Genomic DNA, 23,425 nt, shown 5'->3' on the forward strand with positions numbered 1-23,425 from the left:
GACCTGCAACCCCCACACACGGTCTTTCACAAGGACAAGGTGCAGCTCCACCCACATCCTGTATTCTTCCCTGAGGTGGTCTCCGCCTTTCACGTGGGCCAGGACATCTTCCTGCCTGTCCTCTGCCCCAAACCTCATGCTTCTAATGAGGAACGCCACCTCCAAACGCTCCATGTGCGCAGGGCACTTGCTTTTTATCTGGATCGGACTAAGCCGTCCCGCAGGTCTTCACAACTCTGTTGCTTCAGCCGAGCGCATGAAGGGTCAACTGATCTCCACCCAGAGGCTTTACGGTGGATTACATCGTGCAGCGACACATGCTATGACCTAGCAGGGGTTTCCTTACCACCTATCGTGAGGGTGCACTTGACAAGGGCTCAGGCCTCATCAGCAGCCTTTGTGGCCCATGTTCCTATCCACGACACCTGTAGAGCCGCTACCTGGTCCTCAGTACACACGTTCATGTCACACTATGCAATTGTCTCGCCGGCCAGGGATGACGCTGGTTTTGGTAGGGCTGTGCTTCAGCCAGGGAATCGGTGAACTCCTAGCCACCTCCATCAGACACAGCTTGCAATCACCTACTGTGGAATACACATGAGCAAGCACTCGAAGAAGAAAAGACAGTTACCCGTTCTGTAACTGGTGTTCTTCGAGATGTGTTGCTCATGACTAATCCACATCCCGCCCTCCTTCCTCACTGTCGGAGTTGGTCCGGCAAGACGGAACTGCGGGTAGGGGGAGCACATGGCTCCCTTTATAGCGCACTATAGAGGCGCCACTCCAGGGGTTGCAGCGGGGCTGCCCCACTACGGGTACTGCTACGGGAAAAACTTCCAGCACCGGTGCACGTGGTGAGCGCACACACTTACTGTGGAATACACATGAGCAAGCACTCTAAGAAGTTTAAGTGCATTTCTCACCCATCTTCAACAAAGGAAAAACCCACGCGGGTGGTGACATTGTCAGCTTGCTGACAAAGAAAGATCCTCAATCTCTGGACTATCTTGGACAGGGAAGTGCACCAGATGCAGAGTGAGTTATTTCGGGTACCCTGAAATAAGTTTTGGGAGAGCCTGGGAGTTTATGACATCTCTGCCACCATTTGGAGTTACAAACTGTGACTCACCTGTTAATATATTTTACCTGCTTTAATCTTTCAATAACTCTCATTTCCTTTTCCTAGCTAATAAACCTTCAGTAAGTTTACTACAGAATTGGCTGCAAGCGTTGTCTTTGGTGTAAGGTCTGGAATACCAATTGATCTGGGGTGAATAACTGGTCTCCTAGGACTGGGAGAAACCTGCTGTGGTGCAATTTTTGTCTGGGTGGCAAGATAGACTGAGGCTAAGGGGACGGTCTGTGACTCCATAGTAAGACTGGTACAGTGATCTAGGAGTTCACATTTGTTATTGGCTTGGTGACATCTAATGATAGAACATACCATCAGTTTAGGATGTCTGCCCTTGTTTACAGACAGTCTGCCCTGAGACAGCCCTCACGGTTGTGAGCCACTCCAGACAGCATGACAACAGGTACCAGATGCTGAATGAGACTTAGATTCACACTATTTTCTAAATTGGACCAGCTACAGTGGGGTTAGTGTAGCGGGCTTTCACCGCTGGAGAACAGGGAAAATGTTCCTTCTTGTGCACGCTCCAGAAGCACCAGGTAATTTGGTATAAGCAGAAATCTCAGGATGAGGACTGGAACGTGAGTTATCCACAGGTGAAGAATGCGGTGCCTGGCAGGGCTGACTGGAGTAGCACGTGATACCCATTGGATATGCCAGTGCTATTAGTCTCTCAATTTCAATTCCAAAATAAAAAGGAAGACTGTCATGTTGTTAAAATAGTACGTTGGGCAGAGGCATTACCTATTTTGCCTGATTATTCAGAATCATTACATTCAATGAACATGTGCACATCAAGGGAATTCCTCCCTGAATTCCTGGGAAACTGAGTATTTCTTATTTCTCACTGAAGTCAATCAGCATCTTGCAGGATAGGGGCCTTAATTTTCTACAGACTCTTGAAATTTCTCTGACTTTCTCTCCCCTGTGCTGACTAGCTGTTTGCTTCACTCTCCTCCTCCCTCTTCATCAGTCTCTCCACCTCAGCTTCACTCCACATTTGCGGCTTCACTCCCATGGGTGGTGGGTGAACCATGGGCTTGGGAAGGCTAGTCTCCGCCCCAGCCTGCCCCTTTTGCCTGAGGCCCCGCCCCTCCCACCCTCCTTCCCCCGCTGAAGATCAGAGGGCCCTGGGCTACCCAAGCACCTCCAGTCCCGGACGGCTTGCGACCACCCCAATTCTGGAGCACTGGGTGGTGCATGGAAACCCCTCCGTCCCGAAGCGCCAGGCAGGCGGCCCCACCACTGGGGGCCCCCCAACGCTGGGCAGTCCCAGCCACCCCAAGTCCTGGCTGCAGGTCAGCCACCCTGGCTTCAGCAGGCTTCCCAGAAGAGGAGCAGCCTGCCTGGGCCGGAGCCAACTAGTGGCATACAAGCAGGAGGGGACCTTGGGGCAGAACATGGGTAGAGCCATTCAGGGCTGTGTGGGGAGGCAGAGCCTCCCCTGCTCATGCTATGCGCGCCCATTTTTACTCCACATTTGCTCCTTCTCCCCTGTGCTGTCCCACTCATCCAGTCCCTTCCCTTTTCTTTTCATTTAGCTGATCCCCTCCTAAGTAAACCCACTGGGGGGAGGGGGAGGAGGGAACCCTGTGGAACTAACATGACCTTTGCTGCCATCACATTGTTCTCTCTTCTGGTGTGTTCTACCCCTTCCCTCACCCTATGTCTGTCCTGTCTAGTTAGCCAACATTGTTGCATTATTTCCTTCCACTTGTCCATCGGTCTGTATCCATCTTATACTCCGACTGTAAGCTTCCCGGGGCAGGGGCTGTCTTCTTGCGCTCGCACAGCACCTAGCATAATGGAGCCTGGTCCATGCACCTAGGTGCTACCGTAATACAGATAAATAATACAGACTTGCTCTTTGCTTGCCCAGCTACATAAGGTGTTACCAACAAATGCCCCTGTATATTAGATGACACTACCAAGACTTGTTTTCCTATCTCACCTCCACTGGCATCAGTAAGTTCTGTTCTGCGCAGGAAGCCCAGGTACCCAGTCCGTGCCCATACTGTCTGTGTGTCTCCAAAACTTAGCCGAGCGCTAAAGTGGTCAGCGTGCAGTGCCTCTTCTCCGTAGACTGTGTAATAACCAGTAGCATTGTGTGGACTACTCACCCAAATCTAGGACATAAAACGTAACATTAGGGACCTATGGAATTATATACAGACACAGTTATTTTGCCATAATTAGACAGAAGAATTTCCTGATGCAATTAAAATCTGTCATACTGATAATCTTGGTGCCCAAGAACTGCCAAGAATGATCTTTAAAGAGAATAAACTTCCAGTAAACATAAAATTAAAAGTAGTAGAAATACAGCATCTTCAGTGCATGCAACTAAAAATACATTTCAGAGGCCTGCAGAGCTCACTTAAATGGATCTCTTTCAGTTTGGTGCTTGGGAAAGAATCTCTTAACAGGCTTCTGCCATCAAAAAGGCCTGTCACTTTAAGTGAGCCCCACTGTATGTAATATCACACAAAGCTTTGTTTGTTTGTAAAATAGGGATTTGTATAAAATCAGGAAATACCTCCCTCTATTAAACCAATCCTCTGCACTGATGGGGGCAGGCAATGCTAAAGAAATGGTGGGACATTTATTTTACCACCCCGGCTGCTAATTAGATACGGGTTAGTAAGCAAGGATTACCTCAGAGTTCAGAATGGAGGATGAGACAGGGCATGCGGAAATCAGCTTAGGCATGTCGATATTTTACTTGGTTGTGTTACAAAGTTTCAGCTATCCTGGTTTACTCATCTCTTTGGACTGACAAAGTGATATTTCTATCCCACTATCAATCAGGCAGACATTTATTTTTAAAATAAATATTAAGTCATTACAAGAATAGTGACTACATGGGCATCAAACTTTTACCTCTCCCAAATGTGAATCTCCGAGAGGTCCCTTAGTTTCAGTGTGAGCTATAATAACCTTTACGCCAGGCAGAATCTGCAACAGGAAACAAATATTGCAACATTAAAGTCATGTGCATTTTTTAAACTCACCTCTCTCGGTGAACTCAATAGTTCAATACTTTGACTAGAGATTAATTCTAGGCTCTCTCACTCCCCTTGTTCTCTATAAAGCGTGATTGTAAGGGTGTGCGAGGTTTCTTTAACCCTAGATAAGTGGATGAGAGTCTGTGCTGTGCCTCTAACATTCTTGGGGCAGAGGCTAGGTGGTTGTAAGCTGTATCCTGATTCTGGGCTGCTCAAGGAGCCGATGCAGTCCTGGGCTGGGAGGCTCAGTAAAGGCAGGATCTCCAGAATGGTATTGAGGGTAAAGGGGCTGGGGTGAGAATCTCACATGGTGGCTTCAAATTAAAAATCCATTCACTATATGATTCAATCCCCATCCCATGCTTTTAACTTTAAAACCATGGAACTGATTTATTTAAACTTGGTTTGTTTATTAGATCTCATGGAATGCACAAATCAAGCAAAGTGTGAACAAAAGCAATTCAGTGATTTGGACTGTTTGGTCATATTATTGATCAGGACATACGCAAACAACATTTCTAATGCATAGTTAATCCATTACACTGAAAAGGACAACTGGGTAGATCATACCCACCCACATGATCAAACCAACAGTCCTTTCCAGATTAGAGGATTTACTGAGGTGAGGAAACCAATTATTATTTTGCCACATGCAGAAAACAACAGATGAGCCGATTATACTTCAACTTCCAGAAAAAAAATTACCTCAGGACTGAGATTAAGCACTGAATATTTTAGCCCAAAACCATGTTTGCTGGAACATGTAAGAGGGAAAAGAAAAGAGGAAGCGTTTACAATGGAAGTTGGCACATAAGTGTAGCTATACTGTGCCCAAGTTAAGCTCCTGAAGCTTGCCTTTAAACTTGGCTAAAACAACAATTTATTTTTATTTCCGGGGGCTCTATTTCTTTGGCATGAAGTTCACCTCTCAACTTAGAAAAACAAATTTAACTCCCCAGGCAATTTCTGAGAAAGCTATATCCAAGCAAAGATGCTGAACACTCAGAAAAAAACAGTTCATGAGGCAGCTTTACAACAAAAGCCATCCACTCACCTTTCCAGACTCCATCAACGGCAAGCTGTGGGGAGAACCCCGCTCCACCAAACGTACCCTGGAAAGGTAAATGGAAAATGCTTTTGCTCAGTAAAGATTTATTTGTGGTCTCACAGTGACACTTTAAAAATGGGCAAGTGGGTTTACATTTATTCTCTACTAATAATTTTGTTTTCCTTTTCTTGACCTACATTGTCTGCTGACGCCTATGCTCAGTTGCTGCCCATGACGGTGCTCGCTGACTGGGAGCTGGCAGTTAGTGAACCCCAGCCATCTTTGGGAACTCAGGGGTGACCACAATACCTCTCTATTATCCTGGCCTTCTAGCAGTGCCCCAAAATACCAAAAACTCACTTCAAAAGCAATGCTAGAAATTCACAGCAATTGCATTCGCAACTGTTTCAGCTAGATTCCAAAGTGCCAAGGGCACCAAATGCCAAACTACAAGGTCTCTCTTCCAGTCAGATCCCATTAACGTCATTTTGCTCAGATGAAGACACTGGCACCTACTGACTACAACCATTCCAGCCTCACCTCACTAAATAAAGAAGCAGCTCTCAGCTTCCTGTAGGGGTGGTGGGCTCCACAGATCTTGTCAGCTGAAAACTTCATCTACAGTTGAAACATCATCTTGGCTGAAACTCTCATGACCAAATTCAGGGATGATATAAATGATAGTGCAAATTAAATGTCAAGAAGAATTTAGCAAGCAAACTGGCAAACCAGGACGGAAGTAAATGCCATTGTAGCACTGACTTGGTCTTCAGTAAATGTGCATATATGTGCCAAGAGGCCAACAGCTGGGTGTAGCAGGAAAAACAACAGAAGGGCATGAAGAAAACAGCCCCTCGTCTGCTCCCCATATACACTATTTTATACTGCACCATCCCCAGCTCCAGAGGCCAAATTCAATCCTGAGGCAAACAGGCACCACTCCCATTGCCTGAAATAAGACTCCTCTCTTTATCCCAGGGGCTGAATTTAGTCTTAACAGACTGACAACTCTTTGCAAGTCTATATCCGGCTCTATGATAGTATGACAGTGTGTGCCCTAGAAATGAACTAGACAAGGGGAGATTAAGTTATTGCAATTTAAGTTGCTTTGCTCAAATGCTGAGCTGGTCGAAGTTAGGACTGCAAACACTGTTACATAATATTTTGACTGATCTAAACACTAAGATCTGTTTTAGTGCACGGAAATTAGAGCTGATGCAAAAGGGCAGAACAAGTGGTGGGAAAGGGAGGTTGGGACACTTCCAGGGTGGAGGGGCTGTGGGCAGAGAGATCAGGAGCTGACAAGCACCTTTCAGCATAAAGCACAATGCAGTGAGGATGAACAGACTTGTCTGCAGCGCTTCAGGGGTTAGTGCTGTGTATTATCACCTGTACCTGTCGTGTCGAAGCGCTCTCATGTCTACGTAGACTGTTGTTGGATCTGGTCCTGCAGTCCCCTAAGAACAAAAGGTGGGGGGAGGGGGAGGGGAGAGATGACAATTTTAACATAAACCAAAAAATCTTGTTTGTTTTTCAAATCACTCCAAATATATTCCTCTATGTCTTCCACTGACACACAGTGTTGTCTCTGGTATGCTCTGAGTACAGTAAAGAGCTCTTCCAATGACCAATTCCCATCATGCAGCTTTGGTTTTTCATATAAATTGGCAAGTAAATAGAGAAGTAGCTCATATATGCATGGAAACTTTTGAAGGCACCAAATTTTATTTTGGTACTAATACACTCTTCTAAAACAGGATCATGTACTATGCTTCAAGTATATAAGACGACTCTGCGCAGGCATAACCCTGTTCCCTATACTCAATTTCTATATCCAATGATATGATCCTAGAAAGAACAAAACTCTTTGGTAATCAATATGTACAATCAGTCAGGCTATAACATCTTTTTGTAGCTACTGAAAGTTTACAGTGTGCTCGGGGAGAGAGGTTATTCTTTGCTGGAGTTACGAAGTGTCACCTTGTGAGCAATTCTGATAAGTGGTTTCTAGACCTAGAAGCAAACCTGAGTCTCAGTGGATGAACCACACAAGGCACCATTTAATTCCAATAGTGCTTAAACTTGGAGCAGTTCATAAGTTTATGCTCCAATAAACTGAAAATTAGACAACTCCTCAGCTGTTTCCTTCCCCCACGTCCCACATAGGGCAACACAGCACGGTGTTAGGGGTCTGTCTACACTTCAGCTGGGAGGTGAGATTCCCAGCCTGGGTAGACACACTCATGCAAGCTCTGCTGTGGATGTGGTAGCACAGCTGCCGGGCTTGGACTCAGGCAGCCAGCCCAAGCCACTGCCCATGTCACAATGTCCACACTGCTATTTTGGGTATGCTAGCTCAAGCAGAGCTGGCATGAGTCTGTCTACCCGGGCTGGGAATCATACCCACCCTAGTATGGACCAGGATCCATAAAAAAGCACTAGTTTGTAATATGCTCAAGATTACAGGGCTGGAACGGTAACCAGCGGTTTCCTTAGAATAACATGCCTTAGTGCTTTGTAACAATGTTGATAAAAAAAAGTGGGTGTTGTTTTCTGTAACGACAGTGCTGCTTTTTAGCTGGGTTAAGAATGTGAGCTCCAGCTCTGGGAATGAACCACTAAACCGTTCCTGTAAAAACCTGGGCTCAATACAGTGACCTCTGCTTGCTTAACAACAGGAATTCTTCTATTTCAGCTAGAAGTGGCCTCTGTGAGCAAAATACAATTTCTTTAAAATGAAAAACTCATTTGACTAGTTTCAAGTGAACTCCCTTAAGCGGGCACATTCACAGCGTATGCACGGAGAAAGGAGGACTTTAGGACGTTACAAGCACACACATGCATCACTATACCTGTTCAGCCAGCCTGCCCAGCCTGTTTGGCTGACAAGAGGGACCACAAACAGAAGTGACAGAGGCCAGCAAAGTGTGAGAAACAGAGAAAAGAAAAATACAAACAAAGAGGCACAGGAGACATGAGATACACATAATAGAACGGGAACAAAAAGTTATAGTATCTTAGAACAAAAAAAAAAAAGGAATTTCCATTTCAGATTTTTTGAAAGGACTGACATGGATTTTCTTTAAACCATTAATTGGGAAACATGCACTGAACCTGCATGCTTACTGCTATACCCCCCTCCCCCATTTAAAAGTACTTATTTAATGTTATTTATGGCTCCAAAGGGGACTTTTAAATCAGTCTGTTAAGATAGGAAGATGTTCTGTATTATTTCCATACTAAACCATACCAAACATAATTGGCCTAGACAGCACTGATATGCACTTTCATAGAACATTGCAGAATGATAAATTTTTGGGTTGTGGGGTTTTCGGGGGGAGAGGAGAGGAACAACTTAAAATCTTTTCAATACAAGTGGACAGCGGTCAGCAGTCAGCAAGTGCATGTTGGGTGAACTTTTCACTGTCCGTACCGCTCAATTCTTGACAGTTTTCTTAAAGTAGTTTAGAAATAGGAATTGTTTACATTTGTGGAGTAGCACAGGAGCTTAGGGGTTAGTCCATTGCCATAAAATAGACACTTCCATAGAAAAAAACATGGACTCAGACACAATCTTTAGTCTCCCTCTACTTGCGACTTCAGCAAGCAGATCTCTTCATAAAGGCTCTCTAGAGGATGGCTCTGTGAGGGCATGGATTTCCAGAGGTTGTTCTCTCCTTATTTTGCTTGCTAATATCTGATGTGCCTTTATTTTTAGCTGTAAGGGAAACTCTCAACGGGCCCAAATTAATCTTTCCCATTCTTACTTTATCATTACAGTTGTTGCCCAGGACTTTCAAAAAAAAAAAATGCCTAAAGTTGGGCTCCTAAATCCTTTGTTAGGCACTTAAAAAACCCTTCTACCCAATCACATTTCTATGCACTCCACTCTTGATTTTATGTATATCTCGAGTCTTACTCTGGGATTTTCAAACAGACAGAACACACGTTTGTGTCTGTGTGTGGGTAGCTTATCTATTTACTCTCCGATGTAATGAGTTCATTAAATTACTTTATTTACACCTATTTTACCTTTGTATTTAGGTCTTTTAATTAATCTTCCTTCATCTGTGCAAAAAAAAAAAAAAAGACTGTGTAGCTCTTTTAAAGTGCAGTTATACCTGGCACAGCATATTCAAAAGCAGTGGTTCTCAAACTTTTGTACTGGTGACCCCTTTCACATAGGAAGCCTCTAAGTGCGACCTCCGGTCTTATAAATTAAAAACGCTTTTTTAGAAATTTAATACCTTTATAAATGCTGGAGGCAAAGCAGGGTTTGGGGTACAGGCTAACAGCTCGTGACCCCCCATGTAACAACCTCATGACCCCGAGGGGTCCCGACCCCCAGTTTGAGAACCTCTGTTGAAAAGGTTTGAGGTTCTCAGCTGTAGAGTAAGTGATATCATGCATGGCCCATTCTGAAGCTGAAGTCTGTTAAGAGGAAATACTATCGGCACAAAACACAAGATCTGGAGTCTTATCAGTTATCTCTGAGGGATTTAACACTACAACTTCAAATGCAGCATGACTACTAGGTGTTCTCCTTATGTGGTACTGCTGCTACTTTATCGATAAAACAGTTCTTCTGTGGGTTGTCATCTGTCTAGCGCCTATCCGAGAAATGTGTTAATACAGGATGCAAAGTGTGTAACATGAAGTTGCACTTCTAAATTCATTAGGGTTACAGCATCTATTTGCAAGGATGAATTACAAGAGACTCTGCACATAACGTCAGAGATACAGCATGGAGAGAAGGAGAAAAGAGGCGTTTGAAAAGCTGTCAGCTACAAAAATCACTAGACTACAAATGTGTGTCATAAACCATTTTAAAAAACCCCTTTCACTTCTGAACGAGTTAAAGAAAGGTATTCTTTTAGGATTAAGATTCATACAACTTTTGCTAAGGATTATCCCTCTCCTCTCATGGGAGCATCTAGAGTGATAACATTCAAAGATGCTCCCAAGGGAAACAGGCCTTCTTTCCTCTAGTGGTAGCAGGCCCCAAAGGAATTAACAGCTTGTAGCTGACATTTTAGGAAGGTGTAGTAACAACCTGTACAGAACCTCAGTCTTTGACTATCTGACATCCAATGTACATTCACTTTCTGACTGCAAAGAATTTACAACTTAAGGCCCTAAACCTGCGAGCAGTTATACATGTGTTTAACATTATGCATGTGAGTAGTCCCACTGACTACATATGTGGGAATTCCCACTGAAAAGTTAAGCACGTGCGTATATCTTTGGAGGAAGGGGGCCTAACATCTGACAGATTCATTGAAGCTTGCCTTTATCAAAACAGAGTTAACGTACTCAGTCATCATATAGGGGTATCTACCACTTTACTTGCCTATAACCCTTCATAGCTACATGATGTTCTGTAATAACACGCACTACCCTTTTTGGTAAGAGGGAGCTCCATCCACATCTATGTGGTTGAACAGAACTAGATTTAAGTCTGGTTTAGTTAGCCAAAAAATGTAGCTGTGACTAACGTACCAAATAACCAAAAGAAGACACCACTCAATGCTATCCTCCCCACTCTCTGAATGCTGGGCTGTGCCTTTTAAAAACATAACCGTTATGCCTCTGATTACACTTTTTACTGGAAAAAGTCAGTCAGTGTGGCAGTGTTGTTCAAAGACAACAAATACTTTGCCCAGAAAAACATTCCATAAGCAAGACGGCATGCATATAAAATTGTAGAGCTTGTCAACATAACAGCTTCTTCAACATGGAATTTCTTATCCGAAGAACTCTCCAATTTGTTCCATAATACATAAGCCAGTATCAAAATGCAACGTTTCAATCATAATCCCACAGAGCTATAATGATACTGCTTGGAATATTTATGCTGCACAGCCATAGCATCTTACATATTTATCTCAGTACTGTTCATTCACAGCTGACAATGGCACAGTAGACTTTTTTGCATTGGTTAAAAGCTAACTCAGTTGGCCATCCATCACTACAGAAGGGCAAGATGTCATATACTCAAAGTCCCCCATTCCAGCCATGCAAAAAACACCTCAAACAAAAAAACAACCTTCAAAATTTATGTCAGTGATTTAGTAGTAGGAAGGCACGCAGCGAGTGGGGGGCTTAAAACAAATCACCGAAAAAATTCAATAGAAAAAACCTATTCAGGACACAGCTGTATGTGATTTTCTAATCAAGGTCTCTGATATGCATTAGCTGAAGGGAAGGATTATAATCCGATCTCACCTGCAAGCAAATAGCTACGTTGACCCTGCAGCCAAATGTGGTGCTCACTGAACGTGCAGAGAGGCCCAGGTCTTTGAATAATTTAGAGAAGGACTGTGTTAGTGCAATCCTTGGTCTCTCCTCTGCCACCACCATACATGTTCGTACACAGGACAGGTTAACTCCCTTCATCTGTTGGAGAGAGTGTTTGAAAAAAAGACAGGGAGAAAACACAATACCTCATAACACAGAAATTAGCAATTTCAGGAGACTCCTACTTTTGCAGTGAGATTAAGGGATAGACTGACTTTAGAAATGCCAGGAAAGATTGGGTCTACTGCAGGAGGGAGCTAGGAAATGTAATACATACTACTAATATATACTTATGCTTAAAAATATAATATCTAATCAATAACCTCTCCTCTTTTTGTTTTTAAAGGTATTACAATGAGACTACCTGGCAAAGGAAAGTCTATTACTGTCAGCCAGGTTAATGGTAATGATTTTTTGGCATAAGCAGCCAGAATGAACGAAGATCGTAACTACAATAGGTCTCCACTTTTGGGTCTTTGCTTCTGCAAGTTTCCAGCATATGAAAAGTCCCGAACTACAATTCTGAGTAGTAACATCACTGCTTCAGCGGGAGCTCTCTTGCTGCTGAAATATACCCAAGTTCCTTTTCAATCAAATTATGGGTTCAATACAGAAATCTTCCCCTCAAACACAGAAGGGAAAAAGGGTGCTGCAGATGAACACGGAACTATAGTATAATTACCACCTTCAGAGAACAGGATTGAGAGATAACTTATTTTCCCCTTAAAGTACAAAATAATGGATCTCTTGTTGTATACTAAAAACCACCAGAGAGAGCTTGCCAAGCAAAAAATATGCAACTATAAATGGTTAACCAGTGCATTAAGTGCAGGACGTGTTCTGCTAACAGGTAACCATCAGAAATACAGTGGGTGATTTCTTTGGGACACTGCTCAAACTGATGTGTTGGTGTAACCTGTAACAAAAATTTGGATTGATTTTCTAGGGCTTGTGTGTCCCACTCAAACTGATGCTTTTGTACATTGAGCCTAAGGATAAGGATTTTTAGGAGTGCGATGATTGACTAAGGTGAAATTCTAACAGCATCTTGGAATTTGGGAGGTATAACACAGCTGTAGGGCTCTATTGCCTGATTTTTCATATGCTAACTCTGTCACCAACTTCCATATTTGAAAACTGAGATCACCTAGCTCAGGTTACTCAAAAAAAGAAGTTTTGTCAGCTGAGCACAAGCACAGTGTTATTCCATGGCACAGGCACCTCAGAGGTGGGAACAGGATGGGAGTCTTTAAAAAACAATAAGCCTTTAGTGAACCAACTCACTCCAGGTTGCACAAGCTGCCATACTTTCTATATGCTCACTGGATGCTGAAACTGCTGCTCAATGAATCTAAAGGGAAGAGGTCTGTAAACCAGACAAAATATAAAATGTTATTAGTCTGCATGGGATATACACAGAGCTTCACAAAAGTGGCATTGCAACAAAAATCCATGTTACTTGTGACTGATGGGAAGTTGCAGGATTCAACTAGTAAACTTTTGTTCTTGTCAAGTCCCAAAATTTAGAGCTATGTTCTGGGTACAGTTTATGATGTCCATTTTGGTCTGTGTGTGTCAACAGCTAATGGAAAGCTTAATGGTCCAGAACTTTTGGTGTGGAGAATTCTGACATAGGAAAAGAAGGGATTGACAAGTGAGTGGCAGGATTTTTTATTTGTTGGCTTTCATTTTTCAGAAAGAAAGAGTTCACTGAACCTGTTGAGTATTTCCCTCAAAATTTCAAAACTAAAAATACCTTGTTACTTGAGATCAAGCATGGAAACACCAAATCCAAAATGGGATTATTTTTTTCTGAAATTTGTGAGCAAGTGACAACTTCTTGCAATTTCAGCTACAGCATTTGCCAAGAAGCAAAGGATAATCAGAGGCTTTCAGAGATTCCGCAAAGGAGCTCATTTTTCAGCTACAACAAACTAAAAACATTTGAGAGAGATACTTGCATGTTAGCATACATAGAAATGTAGTCCACTTACCCGAAGAAAATCAGTCTGTGTTCCCAGGCCTTTGGTGCACATCTCCATGACGGAGTAAGAACAGAAGGTGACCCGCACTTTGTACTGACTGACAGCAGACAGCCACAAAGACACATTGCTCTCCAGTTCAAGAGGAGGGACCAAAATAGACTGGTGTCCTGAATATACACTATTCGCCAGCCGAGAGAGAGAGAGAAACACACAGATAACATACACTTCAGCTATGCTGAGCAGGCACCATGCCAAAAACCGAGAGGCATGGAAAGAACAAGTTAAAACAGACCAATAGCAGAGCTTAGTACCCAGAGCTGCTGTTTAAAACTCAGGCAACCATCCATAAGAAGCAAGCGTCCAGACATAGCACTGGGGTTTGCAGAGTGACGGCTTGGGTCAGAGCTAAGGGAAATCTGTCCTCTAATATAATGAAGTGATTTTCATTTATACAAGCCAAAGAAAGTGATCCAAAGTGTAAACAGGGATTAAACTTCCAGGAGAGTTTACGCACCTTCATTAAGTCATACCGAAGGGCTAAGGACAAGTGGATTCTCACCTTGGGCACTTTGTCTGCTCCTGGACCCCTCAAATGCAAGATCCCATATTGTCCCTCACCTATTTTCAAAGGGAGCCCTCCACTACCTTCCCAGGCCCCCCACAGAACCTCCAAGTTAAAGCCACCCAAAGAGTCACCCCGCAATTGGGTGGTCAGCCTCAGCCTCACTGCTCCGCTGTTGTCCACATCCCACCTCTTCCTCAGCAAGAGATCTGCTCTGTGCTCCATCTCACTAGTCTCCATTGCCAGCATAAACCACCTCCCACACTGCTTTCTGGGCAGAGGGAGAGGAGAGATGTAGCAGCTGGCGGAGTCTGTTCTCTCAGAGAAGCCATTGGGCAGTCCATGAAGCAGGAATACAGGGCAGGAGGGGACTCGACCCAGCCTCTCCCTCATGAGTATAAACCACACACCCCCTAGAGGTCTCCAAGTCTCAGAAATGAGTCTATTCCCAGGTTAAATCCATCAGGGAACTGGCCATTTTCCTCACAGTTAACACCAGTGTAAGAAAAAAACAAACCAGTATGTTAAATTTGCCTTCACTGGACCGTTTTATATATACACACAAGCTACACGAAAAAAATTATGTTATACACAAAATATTTTTCTGATTGTAGGACAAAAGGCAAGAGATAAAGAAATACTTCAAACTTAACTGAAAAAACAAGAAAGGTGGCCAATAAACACTGCCTGCTAAATGTATTTCAGAATGAGACAACAAATAAGGAGTCGACCTTTTGAGGAGGACTTGAACTTATTTTTATGATGTTGAAAAACTAACGAGAGAAGCAATGCCAGTTTAAACATTTCATTAGACAGCATATGTTAAAAAAAAACTTGCATTTTGGCAATTAACAAGAAAATTCTCTATTGATAGTTTAACAAATAATGGCAGCACATGATGGATCCAGAATGTGAGACAACAGAGAGGTTGAGGAACTCATCAAGATTTTACGACCAGCCTTATTTGTACCCACCATGCACGTACCACATACATTTAATAAATACCCTCTGATTTTCCCTTGACAGAACAGTCCAAGATCTCTATCTGATGAGATACATGGAGGGTACTAAGAACTGAGGTTATAAAATATGAATCCTAGCCTATTACAAAAAGGGTTTTGTTACTACCTACCTACAGAAGATTTTGGTACTACTGTTCCCACAGTAGTTATTATTCTTCATAAATACAACTACCTTTCACATATTTGTTAGATACATGTATACTGTTGTTAGAGAATCAGTCTTGCAGAAAATGCACTAAGCAGTTTGTAATGGGTCAACTAGATCTTTGATTGACTGCAGATCCATTCACCTTTCAATGTCAATGAAAATTTTATTGTGTTCTCCCCAGCAGGTGCCCTGGATCTGTCAGCTTCTAATGAACAGGGTCTATGTTCATATCAAAGATTTTAATTTAGAATCTGGTTAACAGTAGGCAGATAGGAATGGAAAGCAAGAGAGTTGGAACTAATTCAAACTTTACTTTTTTAATATAGCTTGATACTATTGAAATGACAGATGTATGTCTATGTGATGTTACATTGGTAAATATGGTCTGAAATCAATTAGTGTAAGGAAACAAAGGAACAACCCTTTCAGTGGCGCACTGAAAAACAGGCTCAGAAGAGTATTGTTGGAGTGTTCCAGCTTCTCCAGCGAGTGACCATTCCGTGGATGACTATGTTCCCTGCCAGACTTGTCCCTTCAAAAACTTTTGGCTTGTCAGTGGCCAGTACTACAAATAGGTTTGGGTTTTTAAACAGCCGCTCTGTATTCTGTTTCTGGATCAATTCTGTACTCCAAATAGATACAGTAAAAAACTCTACGATGCTGCATTCAGAGAGAACAACTTAGCACTCTGCAGTCAGTAAAGGCAAGGCTTATGTAACATTTGGACAGGTAGCACCTCATATGCAACTCCTCTTCCTTTAAAAAAACATACACCAGTAAACAACACAGATTGTCTGATTTTATTTAACTGTATTTTGAAACAATGTTTTTTCCCCCCTTCCTGAAACTGTAAGACGTTCTCAAGATTTGAATTGAATTTATTCTCCTTCCCCCACTATTTTTCCCCCATCTAAAATGCAGGGTGCCTGAATTATTGCAATGGTCTCGATTTTCGATCTTTGTTTAAATAAACCTCTTGTATTGCATTTATGTATTTATTCATTAGCCATCTAAAAAGTGAACGCATTCCACAGCAGAGGGCTAATCATGCCCAACCAAATACAAAGTAATTAGTTTAACTCAATTAAAATGAATGAGGTAATGAGAGAGGAACAATTGTACAACAGTACTGGATGTGCTGAATTTTAGTGATTTTACTATCTGAGTCAAATACTTCCCCTTGCATTTTAGGGAATGTTAAATTGCTTGCTTCTAATTACATTTTTGTTGTTATTTATTACTGTATAATGCCAATCTGGTGTTGGGTGCTTTATGTACATGTATCGAGTTAGGGCCCCTGCCTCAAAGAGACACTTTTGGAGAGGTTTATTTGATCTAGATCAGCGGTTTTCAACCCACAGGCCACATACTGCACAATAAGCACACAGCTGCAGCCTAGCTGTGTGCTAAAGGTCGCTGGGCCACATGGGGTCTGGGTTCCTGGCTGCCTGGCGCAATGAGGTCAGGGCTGCTGGCCAGCCCTTCAGAGGGTCCAGGGGCTTCCCCACAGGGTCCGGGTTGCTGTTGGGCCAGGCTGCCCTGCCCTGCTGCATGGCCAGGTCCAGGGTCCCTCTCACCTGGCCCCCTGCCCAGGGCCCCACTCCTGGTCCTACTCTGTGGGGGAGTCTCTGGATAGGAGGTGCTGGGCATAGGTGTCTGTGGGGAGAGGCTGGGGCGGGCACTGTGGTTCTCAATCTGCGGCCCAGGTAACACGCTGTGGGCTGCATATGATAAATAGGTTGAGGACCACTGATCTAGATGAAACAATACTGAAATCCTCTCTTTCTTGTACTTGAAATCCAAGTAACCTGTATTTACAAACAATATTTCTTCTCCTGTACAAATCAAATATGTTTGGGTCTTGGAAAGTTGCCAGATCACCAGGTGTAAAAAGTACCATAATCGTGACTGCAAACAGAGCAGGCAGGCAGAAAACAGAAAAGCAAGGAAACCCCAGGTAGGTATAAGGTTTAAATACTGTACCTGCAGAGGCACCATAGTGCAAACCCGAGGCCACAATAAGGGTCAAGGCAGATGGCAATCTGTCGTGAAGGGTACAGTTCACACTGTAGCTTTACAGAGCGACATAAGGCACTTGTAGCTGCATGTGACATCTGGAGAAGGAAAACTGGCTTACTAAAGGCTCATGTATGTCAGGAAATTTTTACACGTTTAAACACACTTGGGAAGACTGGAGGAAGAAGCCATGACGCAGGCCATGATTTTACAGTCAATGTGAACAAGGGAAGTCATGTTCAGCATCATGTAACCCCTTCAATAAAGGTGCGAGAGCTAGTAATGCACATCTTCAGATAGCCAGGGAGTCCTCCAGCAAAACACCAAAGACCAGAGTTGACATTCCTGAAATGTTTACAGTACAAAAACACAGAGAACTTTTTTTTTTAAACCCCTCTTTATGCATCCTAAAGGAACAAAAAGGTACAAGCCCTGTGTTTCCTAAGATATTTTGAGGGTCATCTTTAAGTGATGTGCCTATAGCTGAACAGCATTTCTGTGGTAGTTGAGAACAGTACTCTTTACTCCCAGTCATGCCCCTTAACTTCAGGACTATCCCTTCTCTGACCATGTCTATGCTACAAACTTATGTCGATGCAAGTTACGTCAGCATAGAGCCATTGCAGTCGGTACATCACTTGTTCGCGTGCACACTTGGCTCCTTGTGTCGGCGCTGCACGTATTCAGCAGGAGTGCTTATTTCGATGTACAGCGTGGTGCACCATTGGTAGATTAGCATCCTATCACAGGGTGCCATCCCTGCAATGGAAAACGTATCTACACACTTACCTGAGGTTCCTTCCCCTGCCTTGGGCTCATCTGTGCTCAACTGGCTGGACTGAAAAAACAGGTCCTGGCTCACTATGCAGCTGGATCCCCCAATTGCTGGTCCCCCCATCCACCTCCTCCTCCTCCACTTCTTCCTCCTTGCTGTTCATGGCAGGGACCTGTGACTTGGGCTCTTGGAGGCATCCACAGTGGTGTGAATGGGCAAGAGGTCTCCACTGAGTATGGCAAGTGACTCTTCGTAAAAGTGTCAGGTCTGTGGCTCAGCACCAGATCAACTGTTGGCCTCCTTGGCTTCCTGGTATGCTTGCTGTAGCTCCTTAGCTTTCATGTGGCCCTGCTGCTTGTCCCTGACTTACCCCTTCTCCTGCATCCCCCAAGAAATCTTCTCACAGATGCTGACTTTTTATGGTTGGTTCGGAACTGTACCTGCAGTGTCTCTTCTCCCCACAGGTCCAGGAGATCCAATATCTCCTTTTTCCAGACAGAAGCATGTAGCCAGCAAGGTCAGCTGTGCAGTTGCACTTAACAAAGGAGAGCTGCTCAGTGTGCAGGAAAAGGAATTTCAGAAGTTCACAGGGCTTTAAGTGGTGGTGATGGCGGGCTTCTGGTCTACGTGACCCCTGGGCAGTGGAGTTCACAATGGTGACCAGAGTGGTCAGCATGGGGCATTGTGGGACAGCTGCTGGAGGATTATTAGGGTTGACATAGGTAACAAGTGTCTACTCTTGTGCTGTATTGACCTCAATACATCTACCATGGTTCAATATTGCTCGGGGAAGTGGTGTCACTATGTTGGCATAAGAGAGCTCTTTCATCAGTTTGAGACAAAGTTAAGTATGGACACATGCACAACTAGACTGACGCATGGCAGTTGACAACAACATAACTTTGTAATGTAGACAAGGCCTTCAACTCTTCTCAAGTCTCACCAGTTCTCCAGCTATAACCATCATTAACTGAATATTTCTAGACAGCTGTGCCTGACACATCAACATCAGAAATCTTGGCTGCAATGTGAGATTTGAAATATGTTTACATTAAAACATCTCTCTCACCATTTTTAGGCTTCTTCCCAGGTTGAGTTGAATGGAATAAAGAATATGAAAAGATTGCAGGGAAGAAACTAGTTAAGACAATCATCTCAGTTCAATTAATATACCTTTACTCCTGCTAATATGCCAGTTGTAGACACACTGAAGTCCAAATAGGCCAACATATCCGGGGATGGAGGTCTAAAAATATTAGCCACCTTCTTTTTAGGTATATCATCTATTTAAAATACACAAAAGCAATACAATTGCACATTATTATTTTGGAAAAGGTAGAGCAGTATAATAAATCCTTTAAACATTAGAATATTAGGTTATTTATGGTTTATGGATTGATATGCAGCCACAACACAAGAGATAACACCAATCCAGCTAGCGGGCTGTGCTAACAGGATAAATGATTAACAGGTCTCCAAGCTAACTGAAATTCTTGCAAAGACAGCCAGTTATGCTAACAGCTTTAAATCATATTGGAAAAGCCATAATGCATCTTTTCAGCTATCCACACTTCTTTGCATATCCAAATGAAAATCTTACTATATTACGAGCAAGTAGTTAGACATCTGTACCTGTATCCAAAATGGTGGGCCATGTTTTAATATCTACAGCTGTGGCAGCTTCCTTGGACTTCAGCAGTTTCATTATTCCTTGTGTTGTAAGGATACATGCAGACTTACTGACCTGCACAAAGTACAACATTCAAAAAGTTAACAGAACTGATGAATGGATGTTCTTGTGCTTTAATATCCACCCAAGTCAGTTCAACCTGAAGGTACTGATTATAAAAAAAGTTGTAAACAAAGAAAAAGAAAATTGTGGTAATGGAAAACAAGTTTTAAACTAGTTGAATGAAACATGTATTGACTCTGAGTCAGAGGGTCACAGCACTTCATTTTTCAGAAATTCGACTTATTTTATATTCACTGGACCATGACTTCTATTGGGCAATTTTTTACTTATTGGATCAACAGTTTTAAACAAAACAAAAAAGACGAAGGAATCTCTCATACCTCTACAATCATCTTGACAGTGGGCAGAGTAGTAGCAAGATTTTGTGGGTGAGGGGGTCGAACTGTTATGGGTATACAGCCCGCATATAAACAGCCATAGAAAGTTGCTATTAGGTCTACTCCTGTTAAGGACAAAAAATAGTTTTAATTTCACAAATCATCATAATCTCTCATACCAATTCCAAAAAATATCTTCAATACATTTTTAGAATTAAAAGACTATACGCATATATTTGTCATAAAAGGTCCATCTAAACCAGTGCCCTGCCTCTGGAAGTAGCCATTCTGGGGGGTGGAGTGGGGGGGTGGTTGGTTGTTGAGTTTTTGTATTTAAATATTAGTACATTTGTAGTAATTATTTAAGTTCTTAAATGAGAAGATCTGTTGAAATACATTTAGACAAATGTCCAGTTTTGGGTGCCACCTTTTAAGAAAAATGTGGACAAACTGGAGAGAATCCAGCAGAAAACAACAAAAATAATCAAAGGTTTAGAAAACCTGCTCTGTGAGGAAAGGTTAAAGAACTGGACATGTTCAGTCTTGAGAAAAGACGACTGAGGGGGGACCTAATAACAAAGAGCATGGTGATGATTGTTCTCCATATCCACTGAAGGTAGTACAAGAAGAAATCACCTCAATCTGCAGTAAGGAAGATTTAGGTTAGTTATTAGGAAAAACTTTCTAACCATAAGGGCGGATAAGTACTGGAACAGGTCACCAAGAGAGGATGTGGAACCGCTGTCACTGGAGGTTTTTAAGAACAAGTTGGACAAACACCTGTCAGGGATGGTCTAGGTACATTTGGTGGACCAGCTGATCTGTTGAGATCCCTTCCAGTCCTACATTTCTCTGATTAATACATTCCATGAAGTTTGAGATGGTGTGGTAGATTATAAGTAATATATACAGAATTTGTCTTTCATAAATTAACATTATGCAGTGTCTAAACTACCCTTTTTGCAGAGCTTTATGCTCCTGCTACATTTACAAGCACGCATTAGTGACAGAGACCAAGCATGAACTCATTCTCGAGGTGGCCACTTCTTGTTAGGGCACAGGTGCATTTGTGGTCAGCACTGCCCTCTACTGTACCTATTCTGTGAATGCACACACCATTTCACTCTTTGGAACCAAGAATCTGGTACCTTTCATGTGATCTAAATTCATTCCCTATTCACTTCCCAATGGTATGGTAATGCATAACGGTCCAGATATGTTCCATCTGACCTTCATAGATTTGATAAATTTATCCTGCCAACTGGAGAATCGGTTCAGCAGAAAAAGCAGAGAAGTGAAGAAGCCTTTCCCTTAATAATTACATGCTGGTCGCTCTGAGATGGATTACCAAATTAAATGGCTGTGGGACTGTTCGAGCATCAAGATGCTTACCTTCCTTTACCCACAATTGATGACTTTACAGTATCTGCTGTCTCTACTCCCTTACCTGGAGGATAAACCAGAGCGACATGGTCTCCAACATTCAGTCGTCCCTTCTCCATCAGTGCAGCTGCCACCCTCTCTGCTTTCTTGTGCAGTTGTATACATGATGCAGTGCTAGCTACTGTGCCCTGTATAGTACAAACGTGACTTAGGAAAAATTGGCAGGAAATATATTTTGACACTGAGTAAAATAAATAGCCTTAGATCTAACACTTCATTACAATTATGGTTTTAGCATCGTAGTGGATAGAATTAAAGACTTGTTAAAACTACATTTAGAATGGTAGAATTCAGTTAGATTTTTATAATTTTAACAGCTAATACAGATATTTATTTTAAAGTTTTATTTTTATCAATTTTAATTTTCACAGTAGTGCAAAATTATGGATTAAGCCTTTTTTTCTCTTCTCATTATTTATAGATTTAATTTTATCGGGGAGTCAGCCAAAGGTGGGAGTGAGGCAGCAATTATTTATAGACAATAGACACTGATTCAAAAAGCTAAAAGCTTTATAACCATTGAAACACAAACTGTCAACCACGTCTCAAAATATCAGCCTTAAATTAAACATTAATAAGTTCTCAAGCAGCATTTTTCTTACCTTGCTTACATGTAAATTTCAAGTATCATCGATGGAAATATTTTTTCGTGTGTATAGTGAAATTGGCATTTACTGACATTTACCAGTAAAAATCTAACCCTGCCAAGCCTAACTATATTCAAACACTTCAGCAGCTCGGAAACGGGGCCAATTGCACCAAAAACTCTTAAAATGCTCACAGAACTGGCTGTGCTGTAATTCACATATTTACAAGTCTCCAGCATTATAAATATCAGATAATGAAGATACTTGGTACAAGTTCTAGATTTGCCTTTCTACACAAATTTAATAGCTTAATCTCATCTTTGTTATTAGAAACCAAGATGATGAAAATGTAGCATGCTTTTCTGATTCTGCCAGTAAAACGATTCATTACAGCAGAAAATAAAAGTAGTTAAAACATTCACCTTTCACCTTTGGTGTTCAAGCAAGTCTGTACAGGGGCAATACAGAAAATCCTTGATAGCCCTTTCAGTGTTACAGTCTAATCTCCTTTCCCTTCACCCACTTCTTGTTCCATCCCCTGCTCCACAACAAATTACCTTATCTTGATGCTGTTTAAAGGCTTGTCACCTTTACAGTTGGACTTTCCCCCACTACTTTAATGGTCTTAGTCAAAGCTTTACTTTATTCTTAATTCAGTGCTTACCTCTTATATTTCTGATACCTACATTTGCATTTCATAATTTAATGCCCTTTGCTTTAAATTTCTCTTAATTGATATTTTTCTGTACTGCCCCGTAGACAGTAATAACAGGCACCCACATGGAGCGCCAGTAAACAACCCTAGCTAGCAAAGCGGGTAACCAGGAGTCTGGAGGTGCTCTGCTAATGAACATGGCAGTTAACCTGCAGTTAACTTTCAGGTCAGTGGAAAAAAAAAATTTGTTTCTGGGGTTAACAATTCAGCATGGAAGTTTTCTGAACTGCAGTAGGATACTCTGCAGCCTTGGGGAACATTTTAGAGAAGTGGTTGTCGAAGCCCAGCAGTGAGGAAAATCTGATTTTGGATTAGGACACAGGACAGAATATGCTGACAGAGCATTCATCAGCCCACCCACAAAGCCCTTACCCCATCAACTTTAAGCCTCTCGAAGACTGACTTTTGCCTGCTGCCTATGGTTAACCTAGATGACTTGTACAAACACGCCTTATTTGCTGCTTCTCTTCTGTAAGCCACTTGTTTGTCTGCTCCGAGGCAGTGAGCTCCTCGGGGCAGGAGCCCTCCTTCCCTGAGTAATATCCAAGCACTCTCACAATCACGTAGTAACCCATAACTGAAATGTCTGGGGACAGAGGTACAGTGTGGGGGCTGCCAGG

The 23,425-nt window shown here is 42.5% G+C and overlaps 1 protein-coding gene across 8 annotated transcripts in view; it reads right to left on the bottom strand.

The window, feature by feature from the left end:
• Nucleotides 1-23,425, bottom strand: part of DIP2A (disco interacting protein 2 homolog A) — a 223,301-nt gene that overhangs the window by 11,138 nt on the left and 188,738 nt on the right. For 4 of the 8 annotated variants that reach the window (XM_050916474.1, XM_050916475.1, XM_050916473.1 and 1 more), the window contains 11 exons: nucleotides 21,508-21,631; nucleotides 20,064-20,185; nucleotides 19,623-19,734; nucleotides 19,164-19,273; nucleotides 17,183-17,313; nucleotides 13,477-13,645; nucleotides 11,411-11,581; nucleotides 6,581-6,642; nucleotides 5,192-5,249; nucleotides 4,013-4,087; nucleotides 3,084-3,258 (listed from right to left, as the gene is read on the bottom strand). In XM_050916474.1, coding sequence (XP_050772431.1) covers nucleotides 3,084-3,258; nucleotides 4,013-4,087; nucleotides 5,192-5,249; nucleotides 6,581-6,642; nucleotides 11,411-11,581; nucleotides 13,477-13,645; nucleotides 17,183-17,313; nucleotides 19,164-19,273; nucleotides 19,623-19,734; nucleotides 20,064-20,185; nucleotides 21,508-21,631 — 1,309 coding nt within the window. Of the gene's footprint in view, nucleotides 1-3,083; nucleotides 3,259-4,012; nucleotides 4,088-5,191; nucleotides 5,250-5,725; nucleotides 5,833-6,580; nucleotides 6,643-11,410; nucleotides 11,582-13,476; nucleotides 13,646-17,182; nucleotides 17,314-19,163; nucleotides 19,274-19,622; nucleotides 19,735-20,063; nucleotides 20,186-21,507; nucleotides 21,632-23,425 lie in introns of those variants that run through there. The other 4 variants (XR_007768344.1, XR_007768343.1, XR_007768342.1 and 1 more) reach the window with 4 other exon arrangements.

Source organism: Gopherus flavomarginatus, chromosome 10, assembly GCF_025201925.1.
Source record: "Gopherus flavomarginatus isolate rGopFla2 chromosome 10, rGopFla2.mat.asm, whole genome shotgun sequence".
NCBI lineage: Eukaryota > Metazoa > Chordata > Testudines > Testudinidae > Gopherus > Gopherus flavomarginatus.